Raw genomic sequence first — 19,045 nt, forward strand, 5'->3', positions numbered from 1 at the left:
TTCAGTTAAACCCCTATAACACTTCTTTCTTTTTCAAGAAAACACAGTTTGAGATATTTCAGTCTTTTCTCTTACAACAACCCCTCCTCCATCCCATGCATCATTCTAGTAACCTTTCTCTGAACCATTTCCAACAATTTGATGTCTTTCCTAAGGTATGAAGTCCAAGATTGAGCACAGTATTCTAAATGTGGCCTAACCAGTGACTTGTACAAAGAAATGATAACATCCCTAGACTCTTGTTCAATATTTCTTTAAATATAACCTAAAATCAAATTTGCCTTACCACTAGCAACAGAACACCACTTGGATAGCTTTAAAGACTGATCAACTATTACAACCAAGTCCTCTTTCTTTCATGACACTATTAAGGTTATTTTCATTCAGCTGATAATTGAAATTATGATAACTGACATGGATTATCTTTCATTTATCATAATTGAAACCCATTTATTTATTCAACTCACTAAATGATTTAAATTCTTTTGTAAATCAGCAGCATCCTCTTCACCCAAGATCTTAATATAATCTATAAATTTGGGTACTTTATTGATTATTTCTTCATCTGTCCCTGATGTAAATATGAAATAGCAAAGATCCTAAGATTGAGCCCTGAGATACTTGTGACATTTATCCAGTTTGACTGAACTCCATTTGTAACAACCTTCTGTTTTCTTTCATCAAGCTACTCTTCTATCCAATGTGTTAACTTATTAGCTTTATGAGAGTCAATGTAAAAAATTGGCAAATAAATAAAAATTCATGCTTGCATGTTAACCTTTAAGATATATAAGAATTTAAGTAAGCTTTTATATGTTCCAGTGAGGGTGCTAATTTGTAATTTTTCTCAATGGTTCATTTGTTCAAATTTAGATAGCTTCTATCTTGTTATTTTTTTTTTAACACACTGTACCTCAGAAGTATCCTGTATTTATGTGACAAAGCCCATCTAGTGAGCAGACTAAATCACATGGACACAGTAAATAGACGTATCACTTGTTTGGATTCTATGGAAGTCATTAATGGCAACAAGATATTTAGAATTAAGTGAATTTAAAAGGAGAGATCATAAGCTACTTGAAGGTTGTAGTCATGCATATAATGTAGTGGATAAAACCATTTTCAACAGTACTAATATGTGCTGGTACAATGTTCAAGTAATTTAACAGTACAGTAAGACTATGAGAAGCAATCACTTGAAGGTATCTTTATAACTTTACCCCAGTTAATGTACCCATGCTTGGAGGGATGCTATCTGAGAGATGTGTGCATGATTCATGATTTAGGTATGTCATCTCCGAGATTTGTTTGTTTGTTTTGAATTTCGTTTAAAGCTACGTGAGGACTATCTGCACTAGCCATTCCTAATTTAGTGGTGTAAGACTAGAGGGAAGGCAGCTAGATTTTAATGGAGAATGGCTTTGTCTCTTTGTACTTGGATGCTGATTTCTCATAGTTGAGACAGAATTTGTCTAATTGAATTTACTCAAACCAGTCACTACTTAACACTCTGATAAAGTGTTTTTAACAAAGCTGTGACTTTTAATAGATTAACACCATACTGATTAAATTATTACCAAAGTTTACCCAGCCATTTGAGTTTAACCTAGAAATCAAGTTGAAGAAAAATTGAATTTTTGTCGGCATCACATTTGTTTTATTGAAATATATGATCTAGGTTTCTCTATGTGTTGTATAGGAGCTACTTCAGTGGTTCGTTTTGTTTTTTCGAAATTTGTGTCTAAAATATTCATCTGTCTAATCAGCTTCTCAAATCTCGGCTTTTTGTAGTCACTTGTGTGTGTTTTAGTATTTTTATTTATAAGAAGTCACACATGATAAAAGAAAATTAACATCAGTTAATAGGGCACAGTTTGAATAAACTGAATTCTCAATGTGTTGTATAATTAAAAGGGAATGGCATTGCATACAATATGTTTTGTTTTATGGCAGGAAACATGTTTTATATGTTAAAATCTGAAAAATATCACACCATCACATATTGGTTTGGTTTTATTTGAATTTCATGCAAAGCTACATGAGGGCTCTCTGTGCTAGCTGTCCCTAATTTAGCAGTGCAAGACTAGAAGGAAGGCAGCTAGTCATCACCACCCACTGCGAACTCTTGGGCTGCTCTTTTACCAATGAATAGTGGGATTAATTGTAACATTATAATGTCCCCATGGCTTAAAGGGCAAGCATGTTTGGTGTGGCAGGGGATTTGAACCCGTGATCCTCATGTTATGAGCCGAGTGCCATAATCTCCTGGCCATGCCAGGGCCCATCAAATATAATGAAGAAATAGGTATGTTATATAATTTTATTAGAATACCAAAAATAAAGTGGTTTATTATTCTTCATATAAGTATTTAAAACTCCAAAGGTAATACTTATGTGGCACTCAAGCATATGACATATGAAGTTTGTGTGTATGGTAAGTAATATTTATACAGTTACATTTCTGAGTGTGTCTCAAATGTTATTAACGTTTTTGTTAGTGCTGCATAAAAATTCATGTTTCCTTGTCTTAGGGTTATTATGGAGAACCTGGAGTGAAAGGAGAACAAGGAATTTCTGGATCTGATGGAATGCCAGGACCTGAAGGTCCACCAGGAGAGAAAGGGTTGAAAGGAGAGAAGGTCAGATAAATTATATGGTTACAAAGAAAGCATCTTAAATATTGTTACAATGAAAACATCCTAAATATGGAAATACTTTAAAGTTACAACTTAGGTTTTCAAGACTTTAGATTTATAATTAAAATTTTCAAAACTAAGATAAATGCATAAACAATCTTGCAAATGTACACAAATGTACATCTGTTATTAGTTAAAATATGACATAAACACAAAACAACAATCTTAAAAGATAACAACCTATCCTACTCTCTTTTATTTGTTTTTGTGGTTGAGTTTTTAATAATTTCTCAACAAGTTTTGAAGGGTTCATCAGATTATTTCATCCAAAGTTTGTTAACCATTTTTTACCAACGAATAGTGGGATTGATCGTCACTTATAATTCCCCCATGGCTGAAAGGATGAGCATGTTTGGTGCAATGGAGATTCAAACTTGCAACCCTCAGATTATGAGTCGAACGCCTTAACCCACCTGGTCATGCGGGCCTTAACCGTCAATAGATGTTTCATATATTTCCTGTTCATCAGTGGGTTTCCATAAATAGACAAAGAAATGTCTGTAATTGTTCAGAGGCCTTGGACAAAGAGCCAATACAACATACTAGTATGATAACTATGCCAGAGAGAAACTGGATGCTTTACATTTAGTTCCCTACTGGTACAGCAGCAAGTCTATTGGTTTACAATGCTAAAATCAGGGGTTTGATTTCCCTTGGTGGGTTCAGCAGATAGCCCGATGTGGCCTTGCTATAAGAAAAACACACACACACTTTACATCTGAATAATATAAAAGAAAAGACTGAATCTACATAATAATAATTTGCCAAGAAGTGTTCTACATCAGAAACAGACATAGTAAATAAAACTCTACTATATGATACATTATAACATCTTCTCTTTTGTAGAAATATCGCATCAGTAAAATACTTTATGAAGCGCTTCAAACAATTAAATTTGTGGTTGTGCCAAGGCTTAAGTTAAATAGAAACCCGTGTTTCCATTATTTTAATAATTTAACATATTTAAGGATACATTTACATATAAAACAACGTTTTTATTTCATTTTCTGACTCATAATCACAGAAGATATGACAATCTATTATGTGTTCTGTGTGAGTTAAAGTATTTTGTGCTACACCTTGAAAAATGGAGTGATTTCTTGAAATGGTAAAGCCAACTTTATAATAATTAAGTCGCTTATGTAGTTAAAGAGATGTGGAATGTTAAGAATAAGGTAAGTATTATTACCTTGAGACATGGTGGAAGACATCTTGAATTGCTCCTTAATAATTCTATTTGTATTTTATTGGATCACTGACCATTACCTTAGTAAACATCAAGTGATGGAAAGTATCAGGGGGTAAATGAAAAATATCTTAAATTGTTTAATTATTTTAGTGGATATTTTTACATCTTTGTCCTCGATTGGATTATGCTGAATCAACTTTACTTGTTGTGTTTTATGACCATTGAGGATAGAACAATGAATAGAATAGTAACCTGTTCTATCACAGTGGCGGTATAATTACAGGACATCCAGTTAATCACTATTTCAATTATAATGTATAGTGTACGTTTAAAACCTGCATGAGTATCCACTATAATTACTTTAGGTAAAACATGTTACACAAGAAGGTGTTACACTTACTTTACATTGAAACGTGTATGTCTATAGTTTGCATTAGAAGGTGTTACTGTTGATGTAGACAGAAATAAGTACATTTAAAGTTTCATTAGAAGGTGTTACTGTTATGTAGACAGAAATAAGTACATTTAAAGTTTCATTAGAAGGTGTTACTGTTGATGTAGACAGAAATAAGTACATTTAAAGTTTCATTAGAAGGTGTTACTGTTGATGTAGACAGAAATAAGTACATTTAAAGTTTCATTAGAAGGTGTTACTGTTGATGTAGACAGAAATAAGTACATTTAAAGTTTCATTAGAAGGTGTTACTGTTGATGTAGACAGAAATAAGTACATTTAAAGTTTCATTAGAAGGTGTTACTGTTGATGTAGACAGAAATAAGTACATTTAAAGTTTCATTAGAAGGTGTTACTGTTGATGTAGACAGAAATAAGTACATTTAAAGTTTCATTAGAAGGTGTTACTGTTGATGTAGACAGAAATAATACATTTAAAGTTTCATTAGAAGGTGTTACTGTTGATGTAGACAGAAATAAGCACATTTAAAGTTTCATTAGAAGGTGTTACTGTTGATGTAGACAGAAATAAGCACATTTAAAGTTTCATTAGAAGGTGTTACTGTTGATGTAGACAGAAATAAGTACATTTAAAGTTTCATTAGAAGGTGTTACTGTTGATGTAGACAGAAATAATACATTTAAAGTTTCATTAGAAGGTGTTACTGTTGATGTAGACAGAAATAAGTACATTTAAAGTTTCATTAGAAGGTGTTACTGTTGATGTAGACAGAAATAAGTACATTTAAAGTTCCATTAGAAGGTGTTACTGTTGATGTAGACAGAAATAAGTACATTTAAAGTTTCATTAGAAGGTGTTACTGTTGATGTAGACAGAAATAAGTACATTTAAAGTTTCATTAGAAGGTGTTACTGTTATGTAGACAGAAATAAGTACATTTAAAGTTTCATTAGAAGGTGTTACTGTTGATGTAGACAGAAATAAGTACATTTAAAGTTTCATTAGAAGGTGTTAGTGTTGATGTAGACAGAAATAAGTACATTTAAAGTTTCATTAGAAGGTGTTAGTGTTGATGTAGACAGAAATAAGTACATTTAAAGTTTCATTAGAAGGTGTTAGTGTTGATGTAGACAGAAATAAGTACATTTAAAGTTTCATTAGAAGGTGTTACTGTTGATGTAGACAGAAATAAGTACATTTAAAGTTTCATTAGAAGGTGTTAGTGTTGATGTAGACAGAAATAAGTACATTTAAAGTTTCATTAGAAGGTGTTACTGTTATGTAGACAGAAATAAGTACATTTAAAGTTTCATTAGAAGGTGTTTCTGTTGATGTAGACAGAAATAAGTACATTTAAAGTTTCATTAGAAGGTGTTAGTGTTGATGTAGACAGAAATAAGTACATTTAAAGTTTCATTAGAAGGTGTTACTGTTGATGTAGACAGAAATAAGTACATTTAAAGTTTCATTAGAAGGTGTTACTGTTATGTAGACAGAAGTAAGTACATTTAAAGTTTCATTAGAAGGTGTTACTGTTGATGTAGACAGAAATAAGTACATTTAAAGTCTGTGTAAGAACCTGCTGTATGTCCTTTAGATATTAGTGTGTACATCAAATATTTGCATAAGAAGTCACTAAAGTCACTTTAAATTGAGGCATATACATCTAAACTCTGCTCAAGAAGGTATTACAGTCACTTTAAATAGAAGAGCACGTGCATAAGGCTTATCAAACCCATACTCAACAAAAAACTTTCTACTGGGATTTTGAGTAGAGATACTACAGCCCAAACTCCTAAACATGAGATTTATACAGATGAAAACGTGTTGTAGATGAAAAAAAAATTACACATGTAAGTAGTACTTATACATTTAAGGTTGAGGATCTGTCATCCAAAGTACAATAAAACAGACGTCTTACTGATCTCCTGGTTTTGTGCCTTCATACGTCTGGTTTATTCAGAAGAATCTTCAACTGTTACAAATACTTTTCTGTGATTTGTGTTAATGTTCCTTTAATGTAAAAAAGGGATTTGTCAGACACAATCTCCATACAGTAGCTTAGTGTAGAACTGTGATAATTAACCATTAAAACTGAGTTTAACTCCCTGTTGTATACATTTATTCTCACTTTTTATAGGGAGATATAGGTCCACCAGGAACTGGCCTGCCTGGACCACCTGGACCTAGTTTTTCTGTAGAAGAGTTGGAATTACTTGTTGGTCCAAAGGGGCCAAAGGTTTGTGTATCCTAGTTACCTTCTTCTTTAGTTTTTAGTGTTTATAGATAAATAATATTTATAAGAATATGTGACTTGTTTCTGTGTAAAAATATTTATCTTTTGTACATTAGGGTATATTTTCCGAGAGAAGTATCTAAAGATATATGTTTGTTTCTGTGTTTGTTATATTTTATTTCTCGCAAAACTGTACAAATAAAGTTTTTTTCAAGACCTTACTTACAAGAGTTAATACCTATCTATTACTCATTATGAAATAACATGGTCTTCTGTGGTTACATGATATTTATTGTTCAGGTAAGGAGTATAATATCTCATGAGTTTAATATTTATGTTTCGTTAAGAAAATGTATACAATTAATCAAAGGAATCTTGAAAGACAAACTAAGGGAGTTTTAAATTTTGTAACTTGCTACAAAATATTAAAAAAATGAGTTGCAATCCTCAGATGAACAAAGTAAAATATTTGCATCTTTTGTTCTTAGGGTGATAAAGGAGAGAGAGGAGAAACTGGTAAGCCTGGATCTCCTGGGGAAGCTGGACTTCCTGGATTATTTGGACTAAAGGTATTTGTAGACAGTTGACATACTTTGGCTTTTTCTTGCCATCCTAGATATCTATCACATCGTTGACTTTGACACTCAACACACATACTTGTGGTTTGAGGCATTCTTCACCAACTGAGTTACAAGCTGGGGCTCATTTGCCAAAGAGAAGTCCTTCATCCCAGTTGTTACTAAACCTGAGACATGCTCCATCAACTAACTTATCAGCTAGGACTCAATTCTCAAATAAAAATCCCTCATCCTTATTGTAACTAATCTTTAGACATGCTCAACTGACTGAGCTATCAGCTGGAACTTAATTCCCAAAGAGAAGTCCCTCATCTTAATTGTAACTAGTCATAGTTAGCAAACAATTGCTTTGAATATTACCAAAGATCAGAGTCTCAATCTTACTGTTTGTCATTGCTCAGTTTTAAAGTTTACATTCATTTCTCAATTAAAGTTTAATTTTGTTTTGAAAATCCAAAAGTAAACATTTTGCTGTTAATGCAAGAGATATTTAACTCATAAAAGATTTCACAGCTCATCAACTTATGAATTGTTTAACTCAACAGTGCTTTAACACTTTCACTGTGGCTGGAACATATCTTTCCAAGTGCTCCCACCCCCTGACACTGTGACTGCAACAAGTATCTCTGATTATCGTTCAGAATTGCTGTGTGTGACGTTTGGAAGTAAAATTAATTGGAAAGTGTTTATTAATATCTCATGTAATGTTGATATGTGTTTTCCATTCAGCACTTCAGTAACCATCATGATACCTAAATAGGATGTACAGCAACTGCTTACCAACTATGCCCACATCACGAGAGTGGCGAGCAGTAACCCTAATTACTATGTAAATATGTTTGATCTCTTCGACTCAGAGAGTTTAGAAGGTAGCATAAGTGAGTCAAGTAGCATTCAAATGTGTGATGATGAAGAGGCAATGAGATTAGTGGATGTCAGCTCTCCATCTAGTGATGATAGTCAAAATGATGAACGTGGACTCAGCAGAAGAAGGCATTAATAGCATGAACATTTGGAAACATTTGTCCCAGTGTAAAAGGGGTGGAAGTACTGGGAAACCTACAAATGGTTTAATCTCTCTTTATTATATTATAAGTACACCTACATTTGAAAAGGGTGTGAGGTACTTTTTCATTTTAATTATGTACAAGCCATTCTGATGTCAAGATGTTTCATATTTTTCAGGGTGAACCGGGTCCAATAGGATATCCTGGAGAGCCTGGACCAGTAGGTCTCAGTGGAAAACCTGGTCTTGAAGGGCCTGCTGGACCTCCTGGAGCAACTCATGTTGTAACAGTGGATGGTGTAGTCAAAGTGATTGTGAGTGGGAAATATTTATTTAAAGTATAGAAAAGTTAAGACTTTTCTGTTTTGAAATGCAAATAATATAACCACTAGATATCTTTAATTTTGTAGATAAAGAATACTTTATACATGTAAGAACAATATACTTGCTAACAGTGTAATGTAGGATGTGTAGTAAATATCCAAGTGACACAAAGACTAAAATTGGCATTGCATGGATCAGTGATGTTGTAAGAATACACATCTTACTGGTGAACTTTAATAAACATCTTCAATCACATAAGAACATGCTTGTAAGATGAAGAGTAAAGTCCCCCATTGGCTCAGCAGTAAGTCTGAAGACTTGTAACTCTAAAAACTGGATTTTGTACTTGTGTTGGGCACAGTACAGGTAACCTGCCATGTAGCTTTGTGACAATAAACAGACAAGTAGGACTTCACTTTAGGTTTCTACACAAATCCATTAAGTATTGGTAAACCATACATTAATAGTCTTGATAGTGGGGTAATCATATGTTATAAGTGTGACAACCTACTACAGTGTAAAATTAAAGGATTTAATAACTCTAGGGTAGAGTAATGTAAGGTAACAAATAAAAGGTGATAATGATAACTTGAAGTTGAAGATTAGAAGGAAGAGTCTAAACTAATGATGTTTCACTGATAGTTCTTACTGTCCAAACTCTGACAAGAATAATGACTCTAATACAGTAGAATTTAAGTGTTATGTTTGATACTTAAACTTTAGTCCTTTTGTTTTAGGCTTAAAATTACTGAAAATAAAATTAGTAACAAACTGATAGAGAAAGTGAAATACTTTATTATCAATTAGGGAGAAAAAGGTGATAGAGGGAAACGTGGACGTCATGGGAAAAGAGGAAAACGTGGCCCTAGAGGTCCACCAGGAAAACAAGGACCAAAAGGAGAAATAGGATTTCCTGGATTTCCTGTGAGTTGATATTAAATTATGAGTATACTTGTTGCTATTTTTCTTTTCAAAGACTTCTTACTAACAATTTAAAAGTTTTTATAGTTTTCTATTGATAGATAAGCTGTCATAGCCTTATTTAATTGGTGAATATTACTTGATGTTTTACTTTATTGATTGATAAGTTAATGTGGCTTCACTTCACTGGTGAATAGATTGCATGGTGGGTTGTATACACTATATTAAAATGATTTTGTTGTGCAAATCAGAAAACTTGTGTGAAAATAACAGTCAATATAAAGTCTCAGTGGAATGTATCAGAGTTACATTTTTATATTGTTTGGTATTTTATAGAAAGGATAATGATAACGAAACTTGATCTATTTCAGGAAGAGTACTAGCCCTTTTTGATGCAGAATATTCATACATTCAGGTAATGATAATGTGTTGAGAATGAGGATTTAGGGCTTCTAAGATATGGATATACATTGTATTTAATGGCTATCCTTGGCAATCAAAGGAATATGGATCAATTTGAGGAGCCAGAACTAACAAGAAAGAGACTGGCAACAAGTCATATACCAGTGATGATAAGCAAAGTACAGTGGCTTGAAACAGATGGATATCCATGAACACAAAAGTCAGTGGCAAAAATTGTCCACATGCCTCTGGCAACTAGGTTCAGATATAAATTCCATAGAACACCTCTGTAGATTATATTATTTCTTGTTCAAGATAATCTGCCAAACTTATGGCAGTATAATCCTATCTTGGGGAAAATTCTAGTAAAATTATACTTATGTTTGAAAGGTCATACAAATATGGCACCATCAGTTTCTAGAGCAGCAGCAAATTTGTCTTTCATTTGTAAATTTATTTACGTTGCTGCCTCCAGCTTAAATGGTTATATCCAACATTATTGTAATGAGTGTGTTACTCAGTGTGAGTTTCTGGCTCCGACACAAATTCATCAATCAGTGGAAGATACATGAATCCTTGGCCAATTTGTAAAGATTATTACTATTACCATCACTTTGTGTGTTCGTGACAAAACTCATAATGAGTTGAGTAGTGGCATTCTGAAGCTGGTATTGAGACTATAGGCCATGTAATGACGATTTCTGACTGTCATGTTTGTAGATAACATTAATTATGTGATGTAATTTACCTAATTAGTAGTATAGTAGTTGTCTTCTAGCAGTTTCAACTATGGTCTTCATCACACTTGTGTTTTTTTACACTTGGTTTCACACTTCTTACACTTTACACTTCTAATATTTGAATAGTACTGCCTATCACAAGTGGATAATTCTATCCATGGAAAATGCCCCCCCCCTTCCAGTAGCACAGTGATATGTCTGCAAACTTATACCACTAGAAACTGGGTTTGATACCTGTGACGGGCAGAGCACAGATAGCCCTTGGTGTAGCTTTGAGCATAATGACAAAACAAACAAACAAATATATGGAAAATATAAAACTGGAAAAAATAAACGAAATTTGAAATAATCTTCAAAAGAACAAATGTTTCAGAGCTAAAAACAAAGTGAAAGATCTGTCTTTTCAGGCCACATGAAGTACAGAAATTTCTGTTGCACAGTTACACAATAATACAAGTAAAACAAAACATATTCATAAACTAATAATACATTCCTTTTTGAACTGTACTGAAGTGTAATTTTTTCAGACTTTATTAAATGTTTGTACTAGCAATTTTTAAAAGTGTTTTGAAAAGCAAAAAATTCTATTTCAGGGAAGACATGGTTTACCTGGGCTTCCAGGACTTAAAGGAGACCCTGGGTTTGGTGAAAAAGGAGATAAAGGAGAGACTGGACTACCTGGTCCACCAGGACCAACAAGATATATTGGAACATTTGGGGAAGATGTGAGTGCCCATAATTTTATTGTGTTCCACTTCTGGAAATTTCCACAATTTGTGTAACAGAGATGTTCACATGAAAGACACAATTTATTCAGATTATAGCAAAATAATTACTAAAAAAGTTAACTTTAAAAGTGTTGCTTATATTTATATCACATTCAGATCTGTAAAGACGGCTGAGAGTATGAAAAATGATTTACATACATACTCATCTAATGTTTCAGAATGTTTTGTTCGATTATGATAATCTGAATCTAAAAACAAAATATATTGATATACAAGTACAGATAATATTAAATATTTTGATATACAAGTGCAGATAATATTAAATATATTGATATACAAGTACAGATAATATTAAAAAATATTGATATACAGGTACAGATAATATTAAATATATTGATATGCAAGTACAGATAATTTTAAAAATATTGATATACAAGTACAGATAATATTAAATATATTGATATACAAGTACAGATAATATTAAATCTTAGTATTTAGGAGTGAATACAATAAAAAAATTAAGACATATAAACCATAAAATAAACTTGATGAAATCAAGACATTAATACAGGGTGTTCAGAAAGTCACTGTGCAGTTTTGTCTGTTAATGAATATATAAGTGCACAGTGAATTTCCGAACACCTTGTATTAGTGAACAATATGGCAATGTAGAAGTTACAAACTGCAAAAAATCTTATTACATTGGTCACAATTTAGAACAGAAAAATTTCAGATTGGTGTTTTATATTGATTACATTTTACACTGGTTGTTTTTTTTATTTTTTACAAATCGAAGCTCTGGGATTATCGTATAGGCCCCCATTGGTTTTTATTAAACTTATTTCAGCAGACTAGTTATGTGATAAATTTGTGGTTTGTAATAACATCTGAGTCACACGTACAAAAGTCTAAAGATGAACATCCTCATAATTGGAATTAAAATTCCTCTAATTTCCATCTGCTGTAATTTCTAACATGTGTTATATAGAAAACGAGTGACTTCTTCCAATTATTTTGATGAATTATTTATACTGAGTACCACGATAAGCACAAAACATAAAATAACTGGATGTATAATATAATTTGTGGGCTGTACCAGTAATTATTGGAATGAAAACTAGTTGGTGACTTGAGAGTTAATGTCTATACATTAACTCAAATATATTATGACTAATTTAAAAGACAATGTTTTGAGTAAAGAAAACTTCATCCACCTGTCTAACCATTTTTGAAGATGAAACTGCAGTCTGTTATGCATTTCTTGATTGGCCATAGATCTAAGTGTCAGTCATAACATCATCTTTGACACCACACCATTCTGACCCTCAAACTTTCAGTCAAACTAATATAAAATATTACAGTTCCTATGATGTTATATCCATCTAAAACTAATAAACGTTATTATCTGACCACATAATCACTTAGTTTGTTCAAAGGAAGTCGTGATCAATTCTTAACAACATTAATTTATTTAAAGTTGGCTTTGTCAGTATGGAAGCTCAGGTAATAACATATTTCACAAGAGAGGAAATTTCAGAATTTGCATTATGATACTGCTGTGTTTTAATTTCTTTAATCTTGCAATTTAAATTTGTTTTTAGATTTCTTTAAATATTTAATATGCTATTGCATTAGGAAGACAGTTATCAATTTTTGTTTGCTGAATTTTTATTTTTATGTTAGTTTAGTTATCAGTTATTGTTTGCTGAATATTTATTTTTATGTTATTTCAGTTATCAGTTATTGTTTGCTGAATCTTTATTTTTATGTTATTTCAGTTATCAGTTATTGTTGGCTGAATCTTTATTTTTATGTTATTTCAGTTATCAGTTATTGTTTGCTGAATCTTTATTTTTATGTTATTTCAGTTATCAGTTATTGTTTACTGAATCTTTATTTTTATGTTATTTCAGTTATCAGTTATTGTTTGCTGAATCTTTATTTTTATGTTATTTCAGTTATCAGTTATTGTTTGCTGATTATTTATTTTTATGTTATTTCCCAAATTACTACTGTAGTTATTATCATTTTCACAGCTAAAATGAAGTATTTGAGATATTTTAAAATTAAACATTCGTAACAATAAGTGTTATCAAAATATAAGTGAAATATCAGGTTCATATCTTGTAGGAAAACAGAAAGAATAATGAATAGAATTAAAACATTAACATTAGTGAAGAGAGAAACACAAGAAATATGAACTGAGAGTAAATTATGATACATTTACATTGTTCAGCTGTGAAACGTATTACAAAACGTTCAGACAGTTTAAAGTTAAACATATTGGTCTGTATGATCAAATTATGAGGAAGTAATAAGTTTTGAATTTCCTTGCAGGATTCTGGAAACAGAATCGGATTTGATGACAACAGTTTAGCTGTCAAAAATATTCCAGGTAATCTGTTCTCTTTGGTCTAAATGTAAAAACGTTTTGTTATTCCTCAGTGAAAATTTCCAGTGACACAGTATGTTTACATTTTAATAACAGTGCTGCATACAAAAAAGCTATTTATTAAGATAGTGAATATAATGTGTATTTCATTCAAATTTTAAAGAGATTTGAAGCTCAGGAAACTTCTTTCTTTTTCGTTTCTTTTGTATTATTAAAGATATTAATTTGGATTTCTGAGTATAACAAATGTTTCAAGAACATTATAGTTATTCACTAACAAATTAAAAAAAATATTAGATATTAAAGAATTTTTGAAATTTTTTTATTATTATTATTAAAACGTATATTATTATAAGAATCCTGTTAGAAGTTAAATTTTGTTGGAAACTCTTTACAATGATATAAATGTTTAATCTTGTACATTTATAGGGCCAAAAGGAAGTAAAGGAGAAAAAGGTGTGCCTGGTCCACATGGTCCAGAAGGACCACCTGGACCTCCTGGACCCATAGGTCAAAGAGGACTTCCAGGAATTCCTGGAGAACATGGACAAAAAGTATGGGTTTTATTTATTTTTATTTGGATAAATTAATCCAGATTTTCTTCAAGAACCCATGAAAAGTACTAATCATCAATAATATAAGAACATTTTAATATTTCCTTCCAAGGTTATATTTATCAAATTTCACTTTGTCTCAGCTTCATTTTTTATACTGAATAGTAACTTGTTGCTAGGTTTATGGTTACTAGATATAAATGTGTTTTTTATTAATTTCAAAAAATGAGTTACTTGGATCTCTATGAAAGTCCATTTACTTCCACAACCATGCCACTTGCATCATTTTTGTTCCAACAAGAGGAATATTTTACTTTGTAATAAATAACCCAGTCTTGAAATAAAAAAAACAACAAGAAAACCTTATTTTCGACAAGGATTTACAATTCAAATGTTTGGTTTGTAAAATATGTAATAACTTTTTGTATTGTGATATAATACACGTGTATAAAAGTAAGTGTTTCTGCCTTGATGTTACTTTAAAACAAGAAGAACAACTTAAGGATAAACCTCATGAACCACTTATATAGCCCTTTACAAACTTAAAGTACTGTGAATCATAGCTGCATGGCATGGCTTTGACAACATATTGTGCATAACTCATATGTGATTGGCGAGGTACATAACCGTAAGACAATGTTACTCAGTTATGAGCGACATGGGAGCAAAAGTGTTAAACATTATTGGTGTAAGACTAGGATGGATATTAGGAGCTCTGTGGTATATGGTGTATTTGTTGCATAGATAAGTATGAAGTACTGGAGAATAGGGATTATTGAATAAGTTCCTATATGTTTAATCACTTAAGTATATTTACACCATGGCTTTTACTACGAGTATATATATACAAGTATACTGTAAATCAAAGACTTACTTAGGCTTTCAAATACTTTATGAAAATGTAAATTTAAGTAATAGTAATCTTGGTTATTAATTTTTGGATAATTTTGAATCATATTGAGCAAATTAACTCAATTTGTTGAAGGTATACCATAAGCTGTAAAAAGTTACTTTTGGTAGGTTCCATAAATACGTTCTACTGGCTGAAGACATTTTCAATATTGATTGCCCACATTTACTCAACTGTTCTAGTTTTAACTAAATGAACTCCAAGGGTTTCACTTTTGACTTGGGTTTATAACAGTAACATATCTCACTAGTTAAGCCTTAACCTAGCCTAATCTATCTCATTAATTAATCTTTAACTTAAACTAATCTATGTCATTAATTAATCTTTAACTCAAACTAGCCTAATCTATCTCATTAATTAATTCTTAACAAGGACATAATTATAACATAGTGTGATCTTCAGAAGTCCAGCAGAGAAGTCAAAAGTTCCCAAAATTCTGTTTTCAAAACTGTTAAACAAAGAATAAATTGAACATTAATAGTAATGGAAAACAAATTAACACAAGCGTATTTTTAAACAGAAAATCCTTTAATAACAAACACAGTATTCTCTTAGTAAAACTGACCAGATTTCTTCTTGTGTGTTGTCTGATTCCTGGAGCTGAGAAAAGCAAGAGGACAAAGCCAAGAGACAGACCTACGAAAATATCTGATTTAAACAGCCTGACAAAACAATGCCAGGAATCCTACAAGTATATAGGTTATATGTTTCAACCAATGGTCTTGCATGCAACCTTACGTCAAGCTAGTTAGTTGTACAGGTGTCTGTATTGTTTTGTTTGGATAGACTACCTTTCAATAAGTCCATACAGAGATTATAGCTTGAGAACTAAGAACAAACATTGCAGTACTTAGTTTTTACCTATGTAGGAAGATTAACATATATTTAAAGTTCTGAGACACCTGGTTAATGAAAGTGTCATAACTATACACAAATATTTCCTGGAAATTTAGATACAAAATATGTGATTGTGACTGAATAAAGTTAAGTAATATCAGTTATGGAGTACAAAATTTATGAGTATTTCACTCACTAAAACAGTAGCATAACTTACTAATTAACCATTAACAGGGGGTTGAGTTGGCTCTTTGGTAGAGCTCTGGGTTTTGTGAGAGCCAGTTTCAAACTTATGTGATACCACAAAATATTCTCCACACTTTAAGCTGTGGGTACATTATAAGACTGAGAGCATGGTGTTGGGTAATAGGAGGTGCTACTGGCTGGCGTATTTCACTATGGTTAGTAGTTCAGAATTAGGGATAGCTTCAGCATAACTACAAATATATACCATTCACAAGTAAATCTTACTTTGTGTATAAAATAGAAAAACCTTTAAATTACAAGTGCAGTCTAAAATATTTAATGTTGAAGTTTTTTTTCAGTCAGTGTCATTTTGCTATCTTATATTTTACTTATTTTTCTTTCATGCTGTCTCTCAAATGGTGCAAAAGCAAATAAAGGTCTTGTTTGTGTATGTTAATATTACTCTAAATACAATGATTAAAAAGAGTGATCCTACTAAACATAATTTCTGGGTGTGGGCTATATCTAACTTACATAAAGGCAGTGTGTATCACATCACACCTTTTTTCTTGTAATAGGAGAAGCCATAAAAGCCAAAATGCATTTATTCAGGTATAAATTACTCTCTGCCCATTATGGTTTTAGTGACAGGGGTGAAAGGGTGTCGTGAAACCTTATAAGTGTAGTAAGTGTTAGTATAATGAGCGTAAAGTAAAGACATAGGATAAGATCACCTAGTTTAGAGCTAAGTGCATAAAATTTATCATGAAAGTAAAAATACTGATTTCATTTTACACTTAAATTGTTTTTTCACCTGAGCTGTTTTCTGTTTTATCACCAATGTGTTGAATAAAAACAAACCTTTTCAATGGTGTTTCTAAATTAAGAAATCAACAAATATTTTTCCAGTTTTGTTGTCTCTATATTTCATTTTATACTTTCAGCACATAGACTAACAAAAATATTAGTTTATACTTTTGTTGCTAAGTGATATGACATAAAAGTCATTGTTTGGAACATAACGTTACCAAAAAACACAGAGTTTTCTATATATCAGAAGTTGTTAATCTAACTGGTTTTTACCAATAATTATTATATGAATATACCACAAATTAATTTCATGAATTATCTTAATTTTAATTGGTTCATAAAAGGATTTACCAACCTTTGTTTGCCTCAACTGCACTTTTCTGCTTCTTTGCTAGATTTTGCAAAATTTATTTATTTCAGTTAGCTATGAAATGTGAGGTTATGGTGTACTATGGGGGTTGGGTGGATAGTACTTGTCCCATCATTTTTAATGGGCTATATGCTAGTTAAATAATAAATCTGATAATAACAAGTAATCTTTTATTTGTCAAGGGTAACCCTGGACCTCCCGGACCTCCTGGCCAACCTTCATCTCGAGACAAATATGAGAAATTTATCCCAGTTCCAGGGCCTCCCGGACCCCCTGGCCCAATAGTGAGTTTATACTTAACATATAACTATTGAGAATGAAGCAGTATTTTAACATTTTTTTTACATTTTAACACAGCAATGTTATATCTTTATTTTTATCAATACATTTTAGACAAATCTGGCCCTAATCCTTCAATACATCACTGACAGTAAAATAAAGTAAATATTGCAGTATATTCTTCTATACTTTGGTAACAGTTTACTGAACGTTTTTACAGTATGAGTTTAGTAATGAACAGTGAAATATTATCATGGAAGTAGAACAACACGAAAAGACAAATGACCCAATGAAACAAACTCTTTAAGCTGTTCAAAAATAAAATATTAGTCTGTAGATGTTTTTTGACAAAAGAGAACTGCTTTTCTTTTAAGATTTGTTTTTGATAAACTTCATTGAGTAAATGTTTAGAAGCATAAGTATGTCAATCTTTTACAGGATAAAACCCTGCTTTAAAAAACAAAGGTCATTGTTTGAAGTACTGTGTTTCAAACAATAAACTGTCAAGTATCTTAACTGGCTTTTCTATAAAAACATGCTTCAGCAATACAGAATATCTTTGTAAGTTCCCAACTAAACTGGTGGATCCTAAGAGATACCTAACTCACCGTGTATTCTTGACTGTGAAAACCTTGATTTTTACATTTCGTGTTTTTTTTTTTTGGTGGGCTGTTGATAATTTTACAGAGTTATGAAACAAAAATCATGGGTTTGGTTTCCTAGTGGTGGATGCAACACATAACTCAATGTGGCTTTATGAAAAGAGAAAAAGAACAAACAACAAATTTGTAATTTCAGTTTCCTTTTGAAGGCTTTTAACTAATAGTTCACTGTTCCAAATTATTTAACCTTGCAAATTAAATTTTGGTAACCTTATCTTTTAAACAAAAGCATCTAATAATAGAAACATTCATCTGAAAATGTGCTAACATGCAAGGTAATTTAAACATTAAGTTTTAATCTTTCTTGAAAATGGACCATTCAAGGTTCCATTTTCATCAAGAGTTTGTAATCTGGGGTTCGAGAATCAAGAATTTTTAAGTTTTTAGAATTATGAGGTGGTTATTATTCTCACTATGAAATTAAATACAGGATGTGCTTGGATTACTTAACTCACATCCACTTCTGGCTGAAATTCCATTGTGCTCATGTACACATGTATATCAACTCTTTATTAAATAAAGTCTCTCCATTTTCAATGAATACTCAACACTAAACAATAACATCAACTCCACTCTGATGTCGTCAATACAGTCGATTCTGGATTTTCAGTGTTTTTATTTCATGTTTATTATTATTCTAAAGCTACAGTATATACACTTATATTTAAGTCTTTCTCTGTAATAGTTTCTCTCAACAATGTTAACTATTAAACGTGTGAGCAGCAAGTTTTACTGTACATTATGTTGTTACTGTTCAAATTTGTTGTTTCTAAACTTCCAATTGAATTCAAAAACTCACTTAATGCTAA

At 31.5% G+C, this 19,045-nt stretch overlaps 1 protein-coding gene across 10 annotated transcripts in view; it reads left to right on the forward strand.

The window, feature by feature from the left end:
• The window catches only part of LOC143256468 (uncharacterized), a 207,590-nt gene that overhangs the window by 171,537 nt on the left and 17,008 nt on the right, over window positions 1–19,045 (forward strand). For all 10 annotated transcript variants that reach the window (XM_076513737.1, XM_076513739.1, XM_076513738.1 and 7 more), the window contains 9 exons: window positions 2,532–2,639; window positions 6,442–6,540; window positions 7,026–7,106; window positions 8,301–8,435; window positions 9,253–9,369; window positions 11,102–11,233; window positions 13,574–13,631; window positions 14,058–14,182; window positions 17,478–17,579. In XM_076513737.1, coding sequence (XP_076369852.1) covers window positions 2,532–2,639; window positions 6,442–6,540; window positions 7,026–7,106; window positions 8,301–8,435; window positions 9,253–9,369; window positions 11,102–11,233; window positions 13,574–13,631; window positions 14,058–14,182; window positions 17,478–17,579 — 957 coding nt within the window. The remainder of the gene's footprint in view (window positions 1–2,531; window positions 2,640–6,441; window positions 6,541–7,025; window positions 7,107–8,300; window positions 8,436–9,252; window positions 9,370–11,101; window positions 11,234–13,573; window positions 13,632–14,057; window positions 14,183–17,477; window positions 17,580–19,045) is intronic.

Source organism: Tachypleus tridentatus, chromosome 7 (assembly GCF_004210375.1).
Source record: "Tachypleus tridentatus isolate NWPU-2018 chromosome 7, ASM421037v1, whole genome shotgun sequence".
In the NCBI taxonomy this organism is placed as follows: domain Eukaryota; kingdom Metazoa; phylum Arthropoda; class Merostomata; order Xiphosura; family Limulidae; genus Tachypleus; species Tachypleus tridentatus.